At 44.3% G+C, this 19481-nt stretch overlaps 1 protein-coding gene across 6 annotated transcripts in view; it reads right to left on the bottom strand.

Annotated features, from left to right (window-relative positions):
• The window catches only part of LOC137433921 (pyruvate dehydrogenase (acetyl-transferring) kinase isozyme 2, mitochondrial), a 74250-nt gene that overhangs the window by 34363 nt on the left and 20406 nt on the right, over nt 1-19481 (bottom strand). For all 6 annotated transcript variants that reach the window (XM_068126413.2, XM_068126415.2, XM_078785924.1 and 3 more), the window contains exon 5: nt 18067-18156. In XM_068126413.2, the coding sequence (XP_067982514.1) occupies nt 18067-18156 (90 nt within the window). The remainder of the gene's footprint in view (nt 1-18066; nt 18157-19481) is intronic.

Genomic DNA, 19481 nt, shown 5'->3' with positions numbered 1-19481 from the left:
ATCTCGAAAAAAAAATGACGTGCATATGTAAGCCATCATTCATCATCTGTGTGCAAAGCTTGGACAACACCGGTAAATGCATGTCGGAGGAATGGTTGAGGACGTCTTCAATATCGGGTTTTTTACAATTAAAAGGGCCATCCCTGGTGTTGGCTTAGCGGTTAGGGTGCCGGCTTGGGATCCTAGGAACCTGAGTTTGAATCCCGGTCGATCGCTGAATTAACGCCAGGGGGGTTGACTCAGCCTGTCATCCTTCCGAGATCGGCAAATTGAGTACCAGCTTGCTGGGATGAATGATCACGGTGTGTACCCCGATTTAGAATAGGTACACTGTATCCCTGCAGATCGTAAGAGGCGACCAAGGGTTGGCGTCAGGAAGGGCATCCGGCCATAAAAACATTGCCTCAAACAGGGAACCATGATTGTCATGGGGCCCGCAAGGCTAACCCCCGCTCTAGCGGGGAAAATGGCCTTAAAATGATCATTCATTCATTCATATTACAATTAAAAGGGCCGCCAGTCTACCAGTCGGCCATCTTGATCAGAGTGCAAAATAAAGTGAGGTGCATGTGTATACCATCATGTACTCTGTTTGTGCCAGGTTTGTATGAAATCGGTCCATGCATGTCGACAAATGATTGGGGACACGTTTAAGTAACACGACTCACTGGGACTGACACAATCTGTCAATTTCTCGACCCGGATTTCAGTCAACGGAGCATCTTCTCTTCTGGACTTGGTTATGACTAACTTCCCTGAAAATGTCTGCTGCTCTTCTTCTGCTCCAATCGGCTCTTCTGATCATGTGCTTGTTAAAGTGGACATCTCTCTGACCATTCTCAGAGAGCCTCCTCAGCGTCGACGAGTCTGGCATTTCACTCAGGCCAACTGGCACGGTCTTCAAGCAGCCATCAATCATCTGGACTGGTCTCCCATCTCTACCGCCTCTGACATCAACTCATCCTGGGAATTCTTCCAAAGTAAATTGCTCTCTCTCATGCACAGATTTATCCCATCTCATCTTCAGTTGTCATACCCTTCCTCCCGTCCATGGTACATGGAATCTTGTGGTGAGGCTATTGCCCAGAAACAACTAGCTTTCGTCTCCTGGAAAGCAAATCCAACGGAAGGAAATCACATTTCCTTTCACAAAGCCCGAAACAAGTGTGTGTCCACCCTCAGGAGAGCCAGGAAACAATATCTCTCCGTTCTCAGGACCGAACTCTCTTATCTGTCTCCCTCTTCCAAATCCTGGTGGCGTCTGGTCAAATCTGTTTCTGGTGTTTGTTCCCCCTCCATCCCCTCCCTCACCTCAAATGGCCACACGGCCGACTCCGCACGTGAAAAAGCTGAATGCCTCAACTCTGTGTTTGCCTCTAAATCTTGTGTCCCAAACCCATCCCTCTCTGTACCCACCATACCCAGTCATACCCAGCTGCTCCTGGACTCTGTGTCCTTTCCTCCTGACAAGGTGGAAAAGTTTCTGTCAAACCTCGACTCTGATTCTGCAATTGGACCAGACAGCATCAGCCCACGGGTCCTAAAATCCTGCTCTGCCGCTCTTTCACTCCCTCTCTCTGTTCTCTTCATCCTCTCTTTTGCTCACGGTCATCTTCCATCTGCTTGGAAATCTGCCAACATCACCGCTTTGCACAAAAAAGGTGCAAAAACAGATCCCAACAACTACAGACCAATCAGCCTTCTCCCAATTATCAGCAAAGTCATGGAATCAATCATCGCTTCTGACATCAAATCCTTCCTCTTCTCCAATGGCTTGATCTCTGATCATCAATTTGGTTTCAGACCTGGACACTCTACTCTGGACATGCTGCTTCTGCTTTCACAACAATGGATGGAGGTCCTCAATGCCAAACAGGAAATTAGAGCATCTCCCTTGACATATCACGTGCCTTCGATACGGTCTGGCACCCCGCTCTGCTCACCAAACTCTCCTCTTTTGGTATCCATGGAAATCTCCACGCATGGCTGGCGGACTTCCTCTCTAGTCGTAGTCAACGTGTGGCCCTGAATGGGTTTCTCTCATCTCCTATTCCTGTTCAGGCTGGAGTTCCCCAAGGCAGTGTTCTGGGCCCTGTGCTTTTTCTGGTCTTCATCAATGATCTCTCTGACTCTCTTGAAAATCCTCTCTATCTCTTTGCTGATGACTCTACTCTCTGTCGCTCCATTCTTCATCCCTCAGATCGGCAGTCTGCAGCCTCCTCACTCTCTGCAGACCTGCACAAAATCACAGACTGGGCAAACAAGTGGAACATGTCTTTCAATCCTGACAAATCTCACACTCTTACGATGTCTCTCCGAAAAGACCGACTGGACAACCCTCCCATCCACTTTCTGAATAATCCTCTCCAAGAAGTTCTGTCACTCAAGCTTTTGGATCTCACTATCTGCCATGATCTTTCCTGGGAAAACCACATTTCAAATCTGGCCTCCAAAGCCAGTCGCCGACTGGGCATCCTCCGTCGTGCGAAGTCCTTCCTTGGCACACCTGAGCTCCTCACCACATACAAGGCTTTCATCCGCAGCTCAATGGAATACTGCTCTCCCCTCTGGGCTGGTGCTCCTGCCTCACACCTAGCTCATCTTCACGCTGTTGAAACCAAAGCATTCAGAATCATTGGAATCTTCCGCGATGAAGCTATCTCCGAGGGCCTTTCACTCACTCACCGCAGGCAGGTTGGTGGTCTTTTCGTCTTCTACCGACTCCTCTCTGGCCTTGCCCCCCAGCTCTCTTTGGGCTCTGTCCCGCAAATATTCCTACAGGTCGCACAAGATCTGCCTGCAACCCTCTTATGGTTAAACTGCCAAAATCAAGACTCTCTGCTCACCTTCACTCCTTCATTCCTCTTTTCTCCCGCCTCTGGAACAAAGTCCCTCACTCTCTTCAATCCCACTCCACCCTCCAGGTCTTTAAAACAGCTGTTCACCACCATCTCTTATCTTCCCCCATCCAAAACCTTGATCTTTTCTACCCCCGCTAATTTCACCCCAATTCCACGTTTTTGAAATACCAACTTCTGTCCTGGAAGTCCTTGGTGTCGTTGTGTTTTATCCTTCTCCCTCCCCCCCTCCCCCTTCCCACGACTCCTCCCCCCAAGCCCTCTCCCTTCCACACATCTCCCTGCTCTCAAATGTTGTGTTTGTGTGCTTCCCCTTCTCTCCCCATCTTGTCTTCCGCTCCCTCTTTTTATATATTTTGTTTGTCTGGTTGATTTGTTTGTGAAGTAAATGTTAGCTTTCACGAGCCTCGATTCAGTATACAAAAAAAGAAAAAAAAGAAAAAGTAACAAAATGGTCGCCGGTCGGCCATCTTGGATATAATCTCGAAAAAAAATGACGTGCATATGTAAGCCATCATTCATTATCTGTTTGCGAAGTTTGAACAAGATGGGTAAATGCATGTCTGAGATATGGTTGCAGACGTATGGACGCATGGATACATGGACAAATTACACCCAATAGTCCAGTGGATGGGCGCAATATACAGACGAATCATGCACTTTTTGATAAAAGCATCAAACCTGGTACACATATTCAGTAGGCCATAAGAAACAAAATTAGATATAGTGCCATCCCAGTTTCGGCCTGTGATTGCTATGGCGGCGATCTTTCAAAATGGCCACCACATGACACTAAAATACCACATAACTCAGCAACCATGAGGCCTAGGATCTTAATTCTGGTGTCTATATATAGGTTTTGAGGGTCATATAAATCAAAGAAGGCAATATCGAGTATGTGTTGTCACTTACGGTTATCACGAAGAACAAGCTCCCTCTATTCAGTACTCCACCAACACGCCAGAAGACGAAATCACAGGAACATTTAGTGGCACTGAAAAGTGACTGCAACCTGTTCTATAGGCTCTATGCTGCTTGTCAAGTTCGTGATGGAAATTTGGAAGTTTCTCCATCACGAGAATCAACCATGCCCTCCGTCATTATCGGACAGGGGAAAGCTGAGACAGGGTACCAAATCTAACATTGTTCAGTGCCTTGAGGATACAGTCACGGAAAAGGAGGACAACACTCTCGATGCCGAAGTTGTTGTGCTATATGGACCTGCCATTGTAAATATGTTGAAGCCTGGAGCAGCAAAAACATTTCAGGAATATGCACACGATGTCTTTCTGCCATATGTAAATTCTAAGCTACAAAGAGCTCAGAGGGTTGATGTTGTCTGGGATGATTACAGGCCAGATTCATTAAAGGCGAAGACCAGAGAGAAGAGAGGGAAAGGAATCCGTCGAAGGGTTGAGCCAAAGACTGTAATACCGAAAAATTGGCAAGAGTTATTGCGGCTCTCTGACAATAAGAAGGAACTGTTCTCATTCCCCAGCAGAGAAGTTGTCAACATTCAAACAGAGAAGCAAGTAATCAGTACGCTGAATGCGGATATCGTTTGTCACCAGCCAAGAAACACAGGAGGTTTAGCCCCTTGTACACCTGAGGAAGCAGACAGCCGTATGATGCTTCATGTTGCTGATGCAGCTAAACAACACAACAGTTTTCATCCGTACTGTGGACAGTGATGTAGTTGTTCTGGCAGTGTATGTATTTCAAAAGCTACAAGTGACACTGGATGCTCTTTGGGTGGCGATCGGCACAGGCAAGCATATGTGCATGGTACCAGCTCATGATGTCTCAGCTGCGATTGGTCCTGAAAAGTCCATTGCACTTCCAATGTTTCTCGCCATTACTGGGTGCGATACTACCTCTTGCTTTGCTGGCAGAGGAAAGAAGACTGTTTGGGATACATGGAGCATGTGCCCTGAGATTACAATGGAGTTAATGAAGCTGATGGAACAACCACAAATGTCAGATGTTGATGCTGCTATGGATGTTCTGAAGAGATTCGTTGTACTTCTTTATGACTGAACAAGTTCTAAGCACCATGTTGATGAGCTCAGGATCGACCTATTCACATGGAAAGGCAGAGACGTGAGCAACATTCCACCGACCAAGGGTGCTCTACTTCAGCACACTAGACGAGCAGTATACCAGGCCGGTCACATCTGGAGTCAGGTGCTTGAAGCAAAGGCTACGCCTCCACAACCGGACGGATGGGGATGGACTCGTAGTAGTGATGGAAATTGGGATGTTCTTTTGAGCAGTCTTCCTGAAGCCAGCAGAGTTTGCAGAGAACTTATTCGATGCAGTTTTACCAAAGGCTGTCGAACAAACTGCAAATGCACAAAAGCAGCTCTGCCGTGCACAGCTTTGTGCGAATGTGGGGGTTCTTGCCATGATTAGTTCATGTGATATCTGGCATTTCACATTTGATGGTAAGCCTAACTGACTCATAGCACATTGGTATAGACTACAACAACAAGTAACTCGGCTTCGTATTCGTTTTGACTGTTATTTTTTTTTATAGCACTATATGTTTAATTTATGGTACAGGTATCTTATATTTCATCAATACAAAATAGACTCTATTTTGTATTGATGAAATATAAGACACCTGTACCGTAAATTAAACTTATAGTGCTATAAAAAAAATTAATATAATTTTTCAATAGAGCAATACAAAGACCGTCAAATGTTGTGTCTCTGAAAACTAGAAAAGGGCACTTATGTTCCAAAAGTGGTATAAGACGTGATCACACGTACTCATTATTGCCTTCTTTGAATTCCATGACCCAAAAAACCTATATATAGGCACCAGAATTAAGATTCTAAGCCTCTTGGTTGTTGAGTTACATGGTATTTTAGTGTTAGACGGCGGCCATTTTGAAAAAAAGCCGCCACAGCCGTCATAGGCCAAAACTGGGATGGCACTATATCGATATTTTCTTGTAATGGCCTACTGATGATATGTACCAAGTTTGATGCTTTTATCAAAAAGTGCACGATTCTTCCCCCTATCCGCTCTACTACAATCCATAAAGGTTGAAATCCTGCCAGGCCATGGTTATATCCTATCTCCTAATTTAGCTGCTTTTGAAAATTGCACATCTATTGATAACACCAAGTCAAAATGAATGCTCAATAACAAGGAAATCGTCACACATCCAAGGAGTGTTCCACATAATCAAAAACTGGAAGTTAGAGGTCTCCTGCATGTACGGCGGAAGGTCCTTTCATAAATTACAGTTTCCTGTACGGTAAGTGTGGCAAACAGGTGTTATGTATTACACAAACTACTCTGACTACGTGAAAGGTGGAAAAGGATAACAATCTATGGTCATTGCATCCACTTGTTAATATTATTGATTAGGAGACACAAGCATGCTAATGTTGCATACAAAATCAAGGCTCGTGGAAGAGCGAGGTGATGAAAAGTTTACATGGCAAATTACTGATAGAGAGAGTGGAACCATATTTGGAGAGACCAACATGGGAATGAATGAGCAAAGCAAAAGGAGAGAGGGAGAGGGAGGAACCATAGTAAGCTGCTAGTGATAAAATTGGGTTAGGTAGAATAAAAACAAAATTATTTGGCTCCAGAGAGCAGAACGCTGCAAGCAGGATGTAAACAGGATGCAAAAACAGTGGATAAAAATCTTTGTTCCAAGGAAGGGATTTACACTCGATGTACAGGTTTGGGAGTATTTGAAATGACAATACAAGCGGATAGTTGCTATTTTTGGCAAACGGTCATGAGGGACCACCTTACCAGCTGTCCATGTCCAGGAGAAACTTGGTACACACCACAGGTTAGCCAGAATAAGCCCTTACATGTTCAACGGCATTTGAAAAATGTTTGCTCCAATGGAAAATTTGACAATACTGTAAATTGCCCGTTTTGGATGGCCTCATCACGTCTCATTTGACCGCAATATGACATTTGTACATTGAAATGCAACATTAGTGGGACAGACGGCATCTGAGCACACATCTTGTGACATGCAGTTATGAGTTAGCCTTGCAGGAACGATGTGAAGAAATGTAATGCACGATGTCATTGATTATGCACTTCTTGTACATGAGACAACATGGACAAGAGATCAGCAAATATGTCTTACAACCAGTAATAGTGTCCATCTTATAACAGATACAAGGTGTAGGTTAAAAATGTCCATGTCCAGAGTCCATAGGTTCACCCATTGTTTCACAAAGCTGTTTTGCTGAAATCTGTCCTGTCTTCCTCAGCCTGCTCTGAGATTAGTGGAACATTTGGGTGGCCATTTTACATACAGGATGACATTATCCTCGAGCTATATATCTATGTATCATAAACCAAAAAACAATGTTCCTGGCCGACCCACAAGAAGAAGAACCCATTGCATGATGTGTGTGTGCCCTTTAATGAAATAATTGGTGCCATCAAGTACAGTAAGTATTATAAAACACCAAATTCAGTGCAATATCAGAAGTTCAAAAAGGCATAATCAGCATTTTTGGCATGCTGTCAAACAATTTCTGGAGCAATGACCATTTTTGGTCACCGCGGAAGATCTGGCGAATCGCTTCGGCAATTGAACACCAATTTACCTACATGTGTTATTGGTACTATGTTAATACCTGGTATTACATTTGCAATGCAATATCTCTGTACAGGGTGATAAATTACTGCGGCGGCTGAGTGAGTTTTACGATGTCTGTGATGTCACTTTTCATAACTCGTGGCTTTAGCTCCACCCAAGTTGCTTTCCTTCCCACGATACGAGTTACAATCCACATAGCTAAAGTTTATCTAAACAATCCAATACATCAGCGATATTGTAAGCACCTGTTCAAACACTTTACATTTATTGAAAAATTGATAATTCACTCTCACCTTTGGAATAGTGCATATTCAAGCTATAAGACTCACCCTACATGTAATTTGGTGAAAGCTGTCTTACCTCCGCACCAAAGGTGGACGGAGGTCATGATTTTACCCCTGTCTGTCTGCTCTCTATTTGTTTGTGAGCAGGATATCTCAAAAGGTTGCAGACGTATTCGGACAAAATTTGCTGAAGAGGTTGGGTGTGTGACATGAACAAAATGATATGATTTTGGTGAAGATCCGGATACAGTACTCAAACTTACAAAGTGATTATTCACAACTGAGAGATAGGGCCAATAATTATATGGCGTATCGCACAATAATTTATTTTTAAAAGTTTTCGATGGGTTACAGCAAAACTTGGTAGATGAGGTTGGTAGAAAACAAGAACAAGCCGATTAGATTTTGGTGAAGATCCATCTGCAGATCTGGCCTATCAATGGGATACAAAACGTGAACTGTTCAGCCTGGTGGAGGTATGCATTCTACTGAGTGTCGTTCTCGTTTGGCATTGTATAATTGAGGACCCCTTGACACAGTCTGCAATGATCATAATACAAGCTCAGAACTCCAAAACCAGGGATTCACACCTAAAGGGGGCTTAACATCTGACCCAGCCAAGTTTAACCTTGATACATCACAATCTAAAATGTTTCATATCCCTTCACTTTCATTTACAAATAACTTATTTCCTTCAGCCACCCCTTTTCCCTTCCCCAGGTTTCTGCAAGCAGCATGCAGTCCACCATCAACCCTCTTTTGGTGCAAGTCCTCAAATCCAGAATCACTGTGAACCTCCACTCATGCGTTCCTCTTTTTCCCCCAATTCTGGAATCAACTTCCACCTTCTCTGCAATCCATATTCGTTTCCACATTTTCTTCAACCCCCCATCCCACCCCCAAGCTCACCTCCTTCCAGGCTTCCAGTTTTTCTTTCCTGAGAGTTTGCTTCTACACCCGTCTTATCCACACCGTGTGTCCTCCCCTGCCCCTCTTTCCATCCACATCCCTTGTTTGTCCAAGTCTTTCTCTAATTTGTCTTTCAACTCTACTGTTGGTGTTTCCTCCATCTTTCTACTGTTCCTTTTGTTCTCTTGTGTCCTGATCCGCTCAGTGTTTTAGCTCTACAACGAGCTTTACTTTGCATAGATAATAATAATAATAATAATAATAATAATAATAATAATAAACTTACTCCCTTATTGCTTATTATTTATCTCTATTTTAAGTCGCAGGTCTACATGTGCTTTGTGTTGCTATTGTTGTTGTTGTTGTATAGCCCGGACAGTTCTCTTGAACAAGCCTGTGGCACGGAGACAGCCGAACAATCTCACAGGAGCGACAGAGATCCCCCCACATCCAGGATGGTGTACTCCCACCTTTATGAAGTCAGCGCCACAACAGAGTTAGAGTTAGAGAGAGCGAGAGAGCGAGAGCGCGAGAGAAAGAGAAAGACAAGAGGGGCAGGGATGGTACATGGGGACCGATCGGCAGTCTGTCCGTGACCACGCTGTCCTGACGAATCCAGGCAGCGTTGAAGAATGGGGAAGATTTGGCCCCCAACTTGCATTGGGGGGTGCAACCACTATGAAGAGGTGTCCTCGATAGTTGTCGTTGTTGTTGTTGTTGTTGGGATTTATGTTGGGGGTCGATTTTTGAAATTGGCATCCATTGGTCAGACAGCTGCCAGACCACACCCACATCTGTCACTTGACTCCACCCACCATAGTGCTGAGATGAAATGATATGGTCGCCATATTGTTTCCTGGTGGGCCTTGCACATCAGCAAATACCTCTGCAAAATAAACACTGTCCGACTTTGTTGCGTCAGATTTCCATTGGCTTTGTTTGGGTCGAGTGTAAAATTATTAGTAAGGTTTAATCAAGCCCGTATGTGCCTATGTAAAAAATAGAGTTACGTAATTTTTGAACGGCACTATATGCACGTTAAATAAGCGTTTCCCATTCAGGCCATTGCCAAATTTTTTAAGACAGTTCCATCACGCATAATGACAAAGTCCCACACCTCGAATGACCACATGCAGGTTTTTATGAACAAAAGGTTTATTACCACAGAGAAAGCGGGAGAGTGAAAACTTGTTAACCGAATACACCTCTGACGTTCTTAAGGCCCGAGACTAGATCTACTGTAATCTATATACCCCATATAGGATAACATAACCCTTACTGCCACTCCTGTTCAGAGTGGGTGCACTAGTTCCTGAAACCAGACCCAGCTGTCCTTCAGACTCGTAATTGATATTGAACCAAATTGTGTATAATACTGTTATGTATGGGGGTAGAGCAAAATCTAGAGCTAGGTAGATCTGTATAGGTAGGTATTCGACTGTCGCGATAGGGAATCTACCTGTAATAAGTTCTTCATGTTTAGGCGTTTGTCGGGGTAAGATGTATAATTGTGGATCTACCAGGAGATTCGTGTGATAGTTAGATAGGGATTAAAAGATAACACCCCTGTGAGTCTCACCTGGTCATCAAACTCTTGTCCATTATGGCACTGCAAACCACATAAACACTTAGTTAGGTCCCTAGCACAACATTAAATAATTCCTCCCCTTTGACATGACTTTGGAAGAGAATAGACGGGAAATCGGGCTGGAACACCGCCACAATCGGCCGCCACCATTTACACCTCCGCAAAGCCTACCAACCTCAGATAGCACGTGCTATGAAGAGGAAGCAGGAGTAGAGAGAGCGGCAGTGACGCAGTGGGCGTGCCCCTGGGTGAGCCGGGGGAGGCTCTGATAGGCTGAGGGGTGCGCCAATGTGACGTCATCGGCCAAGAGATATTAGCGAGGGCAGGACGCCATTTTCGGCAGTCCCGGTGTGAGTTGCGATGAGAGCAGAGCCCTGACTTGAGTCAAGAGTTCGAGTGCAGTTCGTACAAGCAGTTGACGAGTGCCATAATCAAGTTCAGGCAGTTCAGATCGGAGATCCTGAAGACGAGTTCAGGGCGCGAGGGGAGCTTGCTGTCCTGGTTTTTGGAGCCTCGTGTGCGAACGGAGTGGGCGTTGGCTCGGGCCTTTGCGTTGCTGTGGTGCTCGGAGGCGGTCGGAGAAGGCCTGGTGTTGGCCGAGCGGGGCCGTGTTACAAGAAGACGACAGAGACAGATAAGCCCGAGCTCCGCGTACACTGTACACGACGTGACGTGTTTCTTTTGTAATTCATCATCCCCCGTTTTGTATTTGAGGTCTGGAGTGCGGGATCCCAATTTAGAATAGCTTATTACCGGCGCATGTTTTCCTGTCTTGCTTTTTCCTTTTTCTTTTTTTGTATACTGAATCGAGGCTCGTGAAAGAGCTAACAACCACGAGGGAAAGACAGCACAGGGGGACCGCGAGGGAAAGACAGCACAGGGGGACCGCGAGGGAAAGACAGCACAGGGGGACCATGAGGGAAAGACAGCACAGGGGGACCGCGAGGGAAAGACAGCACAGGGGGACCGCGAGGGAAAGACAGCACAGGGGGACCGCGAGGGAAAGACAGCACAGGGGGACCGCGAGGGAAAGACAGCACAGGGGGACCGCGAGGGAAAGACAGGACAGGGGGACCACGAGGGAAAGACAGCATAGGGGGACCACGAGGGAAAGACAGCACAGGGGGACCACAAGGGAAAGACAGTACAGGGGGACCGCGAGGGAAAGACAGTACAGGGGGACCGCGAGGGAAAGACAGTACAGGGGGGCCGCGAGGTAAAGACAGCACAGGGGGACCATGAGGGAAAGACAGCACAGGGGGACCATGAGGGAAAGACAGCACAGGGGGACCATGAGGGAAAGACAGCACAGGGGGACTGCGAGGGAAAGACAGTACAGGGGGACCGCGAGGGAAAGACAGCACAGGGGGACCGCGAGGGAAAGACAGCACAGGGGGACCGTGAGGGAAAGACAGCACAGGGGGACCGCGAGGGAAAGACAGCACAGGGGGACCGCGAGGGAAAGACAGCACAGGGGGACCGCGAGGGAAAGACAGTACCGGGGGACCGCGAGGGAAAGACAGCACAGGGGGACCACGAGGGAAAGACTGTACAGGGGGACCACGAGGGAAAGACAGCACAGGGGGACCGCGAGGGAAAGACAGCACAGGGGGACCGCGAGAGAAAGACAGCACAGGGGGACCGCGAGGGAAAGACAGTACAGGGGGACCGCGAGGGAAAGACAGCACAGGGGGACCGCGAGGGAAAGACAGCACAGGGGGACCACGAGGGAAAGACAGCACAGGGGGGGTGTTTTATACAGGGACACAGGGACAGTATTATATTTTATATAATAAACCCTTGTATTATTTTTGTATATATCTGAACGCAGTTTTCCTGGGTGTTTGATTTTAATAGGTAAGGCTGCAGAGCTTTCGCTGTGTCCCACCATTCCGTGCGTTTAAACGTTTTGATTTGGAATCCGCTATTGAGGTTTCGCCTCGGGAGTTTAAAGCCTCGTAATCGGCCTCCGCAACTTTGATGTTAATCGGAGTTGCGTGACAATACCTTCAACAGCAAGGATGAGGGAGTTGAGTGGACAGAGAAGGTGACACATATATATTTTGCATCACAGGTTGTGACCACAGTGCGTTCATTCTTGTTATTTCATTACTAGTAAGGGAAACATATGAAAATCTGTTAACTAAATTGTTACCAAAAAATTTCTTCACCAATATGTTTGTAAAGGTGTGTAATAACATGTGTTAAAATGTTGAAGGTCAACTCCCGTGGGAAACCCAGAAAAAAAGCTGTTGAATTCGGGTACCGAAAAATTATTTTCGAGAATTTTTTTTTTTTTAAATCGGCCCTTAAGTAACTTATGAGGGGTCAAATAGGGATTTTTCATGATTCTGAGTTGATTGTTAACATTTATATTTCACCACAGACACTCCTTTGTGGAAAAATAATTTCTAAATATATCTCATTTTCTACTTTGCAGGACATGGAGTCTAGCAATATGGATGAAGACGTTACTCCACCTGTGCTCAATTGCTTCATCTGTGCACGCTCGGATACACCAGCTGAAAGGCTCATACAGGCAACTCCAAAGGGATACTCAACTTTATTGAAACAAGCAGAAACTGTCGAAAATGTTACTGTTGTGGAACGTATGAAGGAGGCTCAAAAGGAAGGAAAACTGAGGTACCACCAGAAGTGTAAAAATGATCTGTACAACAACTTTGTTGCAACCACCAAGAAGTCAGCTCAAGCATCAAAGGCAGAGAAAGAGTCATCAAAGTTGAAGAGAAGACGCACTACTTGTGAGTTCAGTTCATCAACTGGCTGCAGTTCTAGAAGATCACAGTCAGTTGACCTCCTGTATAAGGATGTATGCATTATTTGCAACCAACCAGCCCAGCTCTACAAAAATAATCCAGCACAAGCTAGAAAGAAATACAGAGTGCCAGATAATTTGACTGCAGATACACTGAAGGCAAGCTTGCTGAAGACAGCACGGAGTCGCGGGGATGACTGGGGCACTGAAGTCACTGGACGCCTGGAAGGGATCAACGACTTGGTAGCAGAAGAAACACTGTACCATTTGCGATGCAAACTTATGTTTGCGAGAGGTGACAGTTTGTCCAAGACTGATGAGGAAGGAAAAAGGAAGAGAGGACAGCGGAGTATTGATGAGGAGCGAGAGGCAGTTTTTATTGAATTCTGCGAATGGTTAGACTCAGAATTAGAGCATGGGGAAATGAACATGGACCAAGTCCATGAAAAGCTGCAGGAGTTTGATCAGTCACCAGAGAAGAGCCTTTCTTATTCAAAGCATTGGCTAAAGATAAAACTTCTAGAGAAATACGAAGACACCTTGTATTTCACAACACAGGAAAGAAGGGCAGATGTACTCTGTCTCAAAGATGGCACCGACAATATTCTGCGAGCGCATCATGCTAATCTTGACCATGGAGATGAGAAGACTCAGATCATAAAGACGGCACTCAAGTTCATATCCAATGATATTGCCTTGATTGATTTAGGTCCAAAGTCATACCCCACCACACACAGTATGACTGACATCGATAGTCAGCTGACACTTGTTCCTGCAAGCATTCAGATGTTCTTGAGACCGATTGTCAAGACAGACGAAAGTGTTGCCGTTTGGGGGCAGAATTTTATTAAGGCCTGTCGACCTCGGTCTGGAGTATTGCCACACCAAATGGGGCTTGCCATACAACTTGATCATAGATTTGGGTCAAAATGGATGCTCAACAAGTTCCACCGGCTGGGATACACTGAGTCTTACACGGAGACACAAAACTACAAATACTGCTTCCTTAATAGTAGGAGTGGAGATGATGTTCCAGATACTTCTGGCACTCTTGACACCATTGTGGAGGCAGGAAGGCAGCGGCAGGAGTGATCAAACCAGAGACTCTACCTCCAACAGAGGGTGCAGCTGCACAACATTCACTCCGTGCCTACCTGCAGACCCGGGACTGGATCCTTCTACAGAGCATGTCTCTGAACCCCAGTGACTATGGATGGACAATAGGTGTGCATGGGTATGAGCCAGTTCCAACACTGGACCCCACGGCTCCTGAGGAGCTATTGCAGTTCACAAGCTGTAATTGTCATGGAGATTGCAGCAACCGGTGATGCAGCTGCAAGAAGAATGGGGTCACGTGCATCTCGGCCTGTGGAGTCTGTAATGGCATTACATGCAGAAACTGCAGTCATGATGTTGTTGAGTCTGAAGAAGACATAGACAATGACTGTTGAAACTTCTGACATTGTGAATGAGAAATAACTCTTGAGTATTATATATGTATGTGAAATAAAAGCTACTTTGTGTGTAAATGTAAAAGTGAAAATATAAATGTTAACAATCAACTCAGAATCATGAAAAACCCTTATTTGACCCCTCATAAGTTACTTAAGGGCCGATTAAAAAAAATAACAATTCTCGAAAATAATTTTTCGGTACCCGAATTCAACAGCTTTTTTTTCTGGGTTTCCCACAGGAGTTGAACTTCAACATTTTAACACATGTTATTACACACCTTTACAAACATATTGGTGAAGAAATTTTTTGGTAACAATTTAGTTAACAGATTTGTGAAATATCTCATAAAATACCCTTACTATACTGATAGCCAAACCCCAGGTTATCCTCATCGACACTCATGATCTGTTATCCCTTCTTTAGGGGCTGACAGGATAGACTATGCAGTGCCTTCAGAAAGTATTCACACCCCTTGACTTTTTCACAATTTGTTTTGTTACAGCCTGAATTTAAAATGGATTAAACAGCGATTTTTGTCACCGAACTACACATCATACCTCGTTAATGTCAAAGTGAAATTTCTTTTTTAGAATTTCTATTTATGCCTCCGCCCCCGAAGGTGGCCGAAGGCATTATATTTTTTGGGTTGTCCATCCGTACGTCCGTCCGTCCGTACGGGCTAAACCACGTTTTTCTCTGACCAAATTGAGCAACTGGGCAATAAGTACCTTGATCGGGGAGGTGACCAAGAACCCAATAACCATTCTGACAGAACTACATAGTTCCTTGGCCGAGATGAAGGAAAGAACAACATACTCTGCAGCACTTCACAAATGTAGGCTTTATGGGAGTGGCCAGATGGAAACCACTCCTGAGGAAAAGGCACATGACAGCACACCTGGAGTTTTCAAAAAGGCACAAGAAAGACTGAGAGCATCAGGCAAAATATTATGTGGTCTGGAGAGATGAAAATTGAACGCTTTGGCCTGATTGCAAAGCGCTACATTTGGTGGAACACAGCACATCACAACAACGCAGCACAGCTAATCACCCATCTAATGCCATCCCTACCATGAAGCATGGTCTTGGAAGCATCATCCTATGGGGATGCTTTTCAGCAGCAGATACTGGGAGACTTGTGTCACAATTAATGGCGGGAACAATTAATGGAGCCAAATACAGGCAAATCTTCCCCCATGCAAAACCTTGATCTTTTCTACCCACACTAATTCACCCCAGATCCACTTTTTTGACATACCAACTTCTTTCCTGGAAGTCCTTGCAGTGTCCATGTGTTTTATACTTCTCCCACCGCCCCCCCCCCCCCCTTCCCACACCACCTACCCCCAAGCCCCATCCCACCCACAGATCTCCCGATGTCCCTGCTCTCAAATGTTGTGTTTGTGTGCTTCCCCCTCTCTCCCCATCTTGTCTACCGCTCCCCTTATTATATGTTTTATGTGTCTGTTTGATTTTTTTTTGTGTGATTAATGTTATCTCTTTCACGAGCCTCGATCTTGTAAACAAAAAAATAATAATAATAATAATTCTTGAGGAAAACCTGCTTCTGAGTGCAAAAGACCTTAAACTGTGACGAAGATTTACGTTCCAACAGGACAATGACCACAAGCATACAGCCAAAGTAACACTGGAATGGCTTCAGAACAAGAACATGAACATCCTTAAGTGGCCAAGGTAAAGTCCAGACTTGAGTCCCATTGTGAATGTGTGGAAAGACTTGAAGATTGCTGTTCACCAACCCTCACCATCTAACTTGACAGAGCTTGAGCAAATCTGCAAGGAAGAAAGGGAGAAACTCCCCAAAATCCAAATGTGCAAAGCTGATACGGACATACCCAAAAAGACTCAAAGATGTAATCGCTGCCTTAGGCACTTCTATGAAGTATTGACTCAGGGTGTTGAATACTTATGTAACTCAGATATTTCTGTATTTCATTTTAAATTATTTTGTAAAACGTTCCAAAAAAAATTCCACTTTGACATTATGGGGTATTATGTGTCGATCAGTGACAAGACATCCTGGTTTAATCAATTTTAAATTCAGGCTGTGACATCATACAATGTGAAAAAGTGAAGGGGTATGAATACTTTCCGAAGGCACTGTAGGTATGCACACTCACCTCTGAGCTGTTGACCTTGGGTTTGAATCTCAACTCGGCTAAAAACTGTCATCCTCGTGTTTCACTAGCAGGGCGAGGCATTAATGTATGGGGCGGTCCTTTGGGTATACATTTATCTGGGCATCCGTCTGCCGGCATTAGTTGGTGGAGGTTAAAGATCAAAGGGTGTCCTTCGTGAAGAGTAGGCAAGCTATCGCCGGCAACCTGGCCAAATTCCCAATTCCTGCTCTCACCTCCAAGGGGCACTGCATCAGTTGCACAGCCACACTCCCAGCCATGACGCATGTGCTGTACATGAAATAAATAAATTCAACCTTTCATTAACCCTCCCCAAGTCCTCCCCCTCTTCTCTGGCAGTTTATTGGGTTTTCCTCCCTCTCCCTCCACCCACCTTTCATTTATTTATTATATTGCTCTTTCAACCACGGTTTTCATCCTGCTGTTCTTTCAGCCCTTATTCATTTGTTGTGCTTGAGCCTGCGTCCATCTTGTTCACTGACCCTGTGTCTTCCTTCCCTCCACTCTCCCTTCCTTTATTCTCTCATTTTCACATTGTTTTCTCCCACCTTCCACACTGTTCTATTCTAGGTTATCGCTCTTCCATGAGCCTTAACTTTGTGTTCAAAAACTACACATAGAGCTTGCTTTTTCAGACTCCAATAACGTGGCCCCAGGAGTTCTTGGACCTCCTGTTGAAAACATTGATCACCATGACTCATAATTCTGTGACCCAGCTGATGCCCTACACCATGTTTTGGTGCCATATATACATTATTACATTCATTTCATTATATGACTCTCCTTGATAGTATGGACTCGTATCTCCTGAGGGATAATGTATTTCAAAATGTATTCCTGTATTTTTACTTGCAAAAATCGAAGATTGGTCAGTTGACTTTGTTTTTCTGTCTGTCGGTCTGTTTGTCTGACCGTCAATCGCCTACAAGTCACAATTCTAAACTGATCGTCATTAAACTTTACCAAGTTGAAGAGGTAGTCAAAACTGAGAAGCCTATTGATTTTGAGGTCAAAGGTCAAAGGTCATCTTGAGTTCAAATTTCTAAAAACTTCATTTTTCATCCGATCGACTTGAACGTTGAACAGGATTTGCATTTTGGGTCACTGAATTGGGAGACCAGCTATTTTTGTGGTCAAAAGGTCAAAGGTCAACTCAAGGTCAAACTTCTAAAACCATCAATTTTCATCTGAAAAATAATTATTTTTCATCCGATTGACCTGAACTTTGATTAAGGTCGTCAATTTGAACCTTGATAAAAGGACAATTTGAGGTATCCATGGCAACGTTTTTGGGCAGGGGGACGGAAGGCGTGGATTTTGCAACTCCGCACGGCGTCTTTCTTTTTTTATTATTAACATTGTTCTTAAATGTGCGAATGCAAATGACTATAAATAAACATCTTCACAAAATTTCAACATCATGATAGCTGAAGAACCAATGAACTTACCTTTCACTATCTGCACAGCATCACAGCTTGGGTCAATACTACCGATGTGCCTGGAATGTGCAGGTCTCTTACTGTCATCAAAGAGTAAAGCTGCAGAAAGGACACAGTGTTCAAGTGTCAGCTTTAGGCACGGTGGAAACCTGCATCAAGATCTTTATCATTTTAGCAATGGTAAGTACACCTGTCCTGAATTCAATTACAATGGCCATAAAATAACATGCTAATTCGAAGTAAAATTAAGTTAAACTCACAAAAATGGATTTGCACTCCCCAATAAACCCACTAGATTTCTCAGGCCTGGGTATGTAATCATTTACATTATACAATGATGCAAATTTTTGACCTCCACCAGCCACCACCACCATCACTCCCTCTCCTTGCCTTATTTCTACACCCTTCCCATCCCAATAAATAGGCTACCTTACATAAGATTAAGAAGATCAATTTTCATGTCCCCATTTTTATCTCCTAATGTTTTTTTTAATAGTGATTCCACAAATTCTGACTGAAAAATTGGAAGACAAGAAAGTTCATAGAATACCTCACCCTGCACATTCTTGAGAAAAAGAACATGTGAAGAGTCGTTAAAACTCTTGCTTTGCGTTTCCGAGCATGATCTACGTTTGTTTTGTTTGTGAACCTTGCATAATAGCTATGATAGTAATCATACAACGCTATGCGTCGCCATTTTTGTCAGAATCTCAAAGTTATTCTGCCCTCAGGGCATGATGGTGTGAATGCTGATTCTCACAGATTTTCTCATTATTACTCTGCCCTCAGGGCACGTATATATTTTTTTCCCCAAGTCCTGCTAAGCGGAAGGGTTTTGAAAGTGACAAGAAGGCAATTTGTGTTCTACAGTGTTCAAGTACTGTATATAATTAAATTTTAATAAAATTAAGATTTTAAAGCTTGTAGAAAAACCCAAAAAATTGGGAATTTTCCCACCGTTGATGTAGCATCTTTTACACCACCTTATTTACCGCATTACATTAGTTATTCATGCTTGTAGTTTGTGTCCTTTATAAACCTCTTAAAAACAGAAAGCTTCCTTTTTGAAATGATTTGCAATTTTCTTTGTCTGCCAGACATGCAGACAGAGTACAAATGTTATCTCACTCCTCTCTGCGCATGTGTGATTGGGCCAAATTCAGAGGTAAAGTACAACTAAACTACAGGTTCATTTTCTGATTGTTCTGATCCCTGTTCCAAATATAACATTCAATTTAAATCAAGTTGTTCCAAGATTATAAAATGACGTTTGTAGCCAGCCAGACAGACAGACGGGCAGGAGTTAACCAATTGCTTAACCCCGCTTTTCACTTTGCGTATGCGGGGTAATTAGATGGAATGGCCGCAGCATGTGAAACCATACTCATGAGCAAGCAGAAAACATCGAGCTTGTGATCTTCAGG

Source organism: Myxine glutinosa, chromosome 10 (genome assembly GCF_964187855.1).
Source record: "Myxine glutinosa chromosome 10, kmMyxGlut1.1, whole genome shotgun sequence".
Taxonomy (NCBI): Eukaryota; Metazoa; Chordata; class Myxini; order Myxiniformes; family Myxinidae; genus Myxine; species Myxine glutinosa.
The sequence above is the reverse complement of the archived record's forward strand: the minus strand, read 5'-3'. Positions and strand labels throughout refer to the sequence as shown.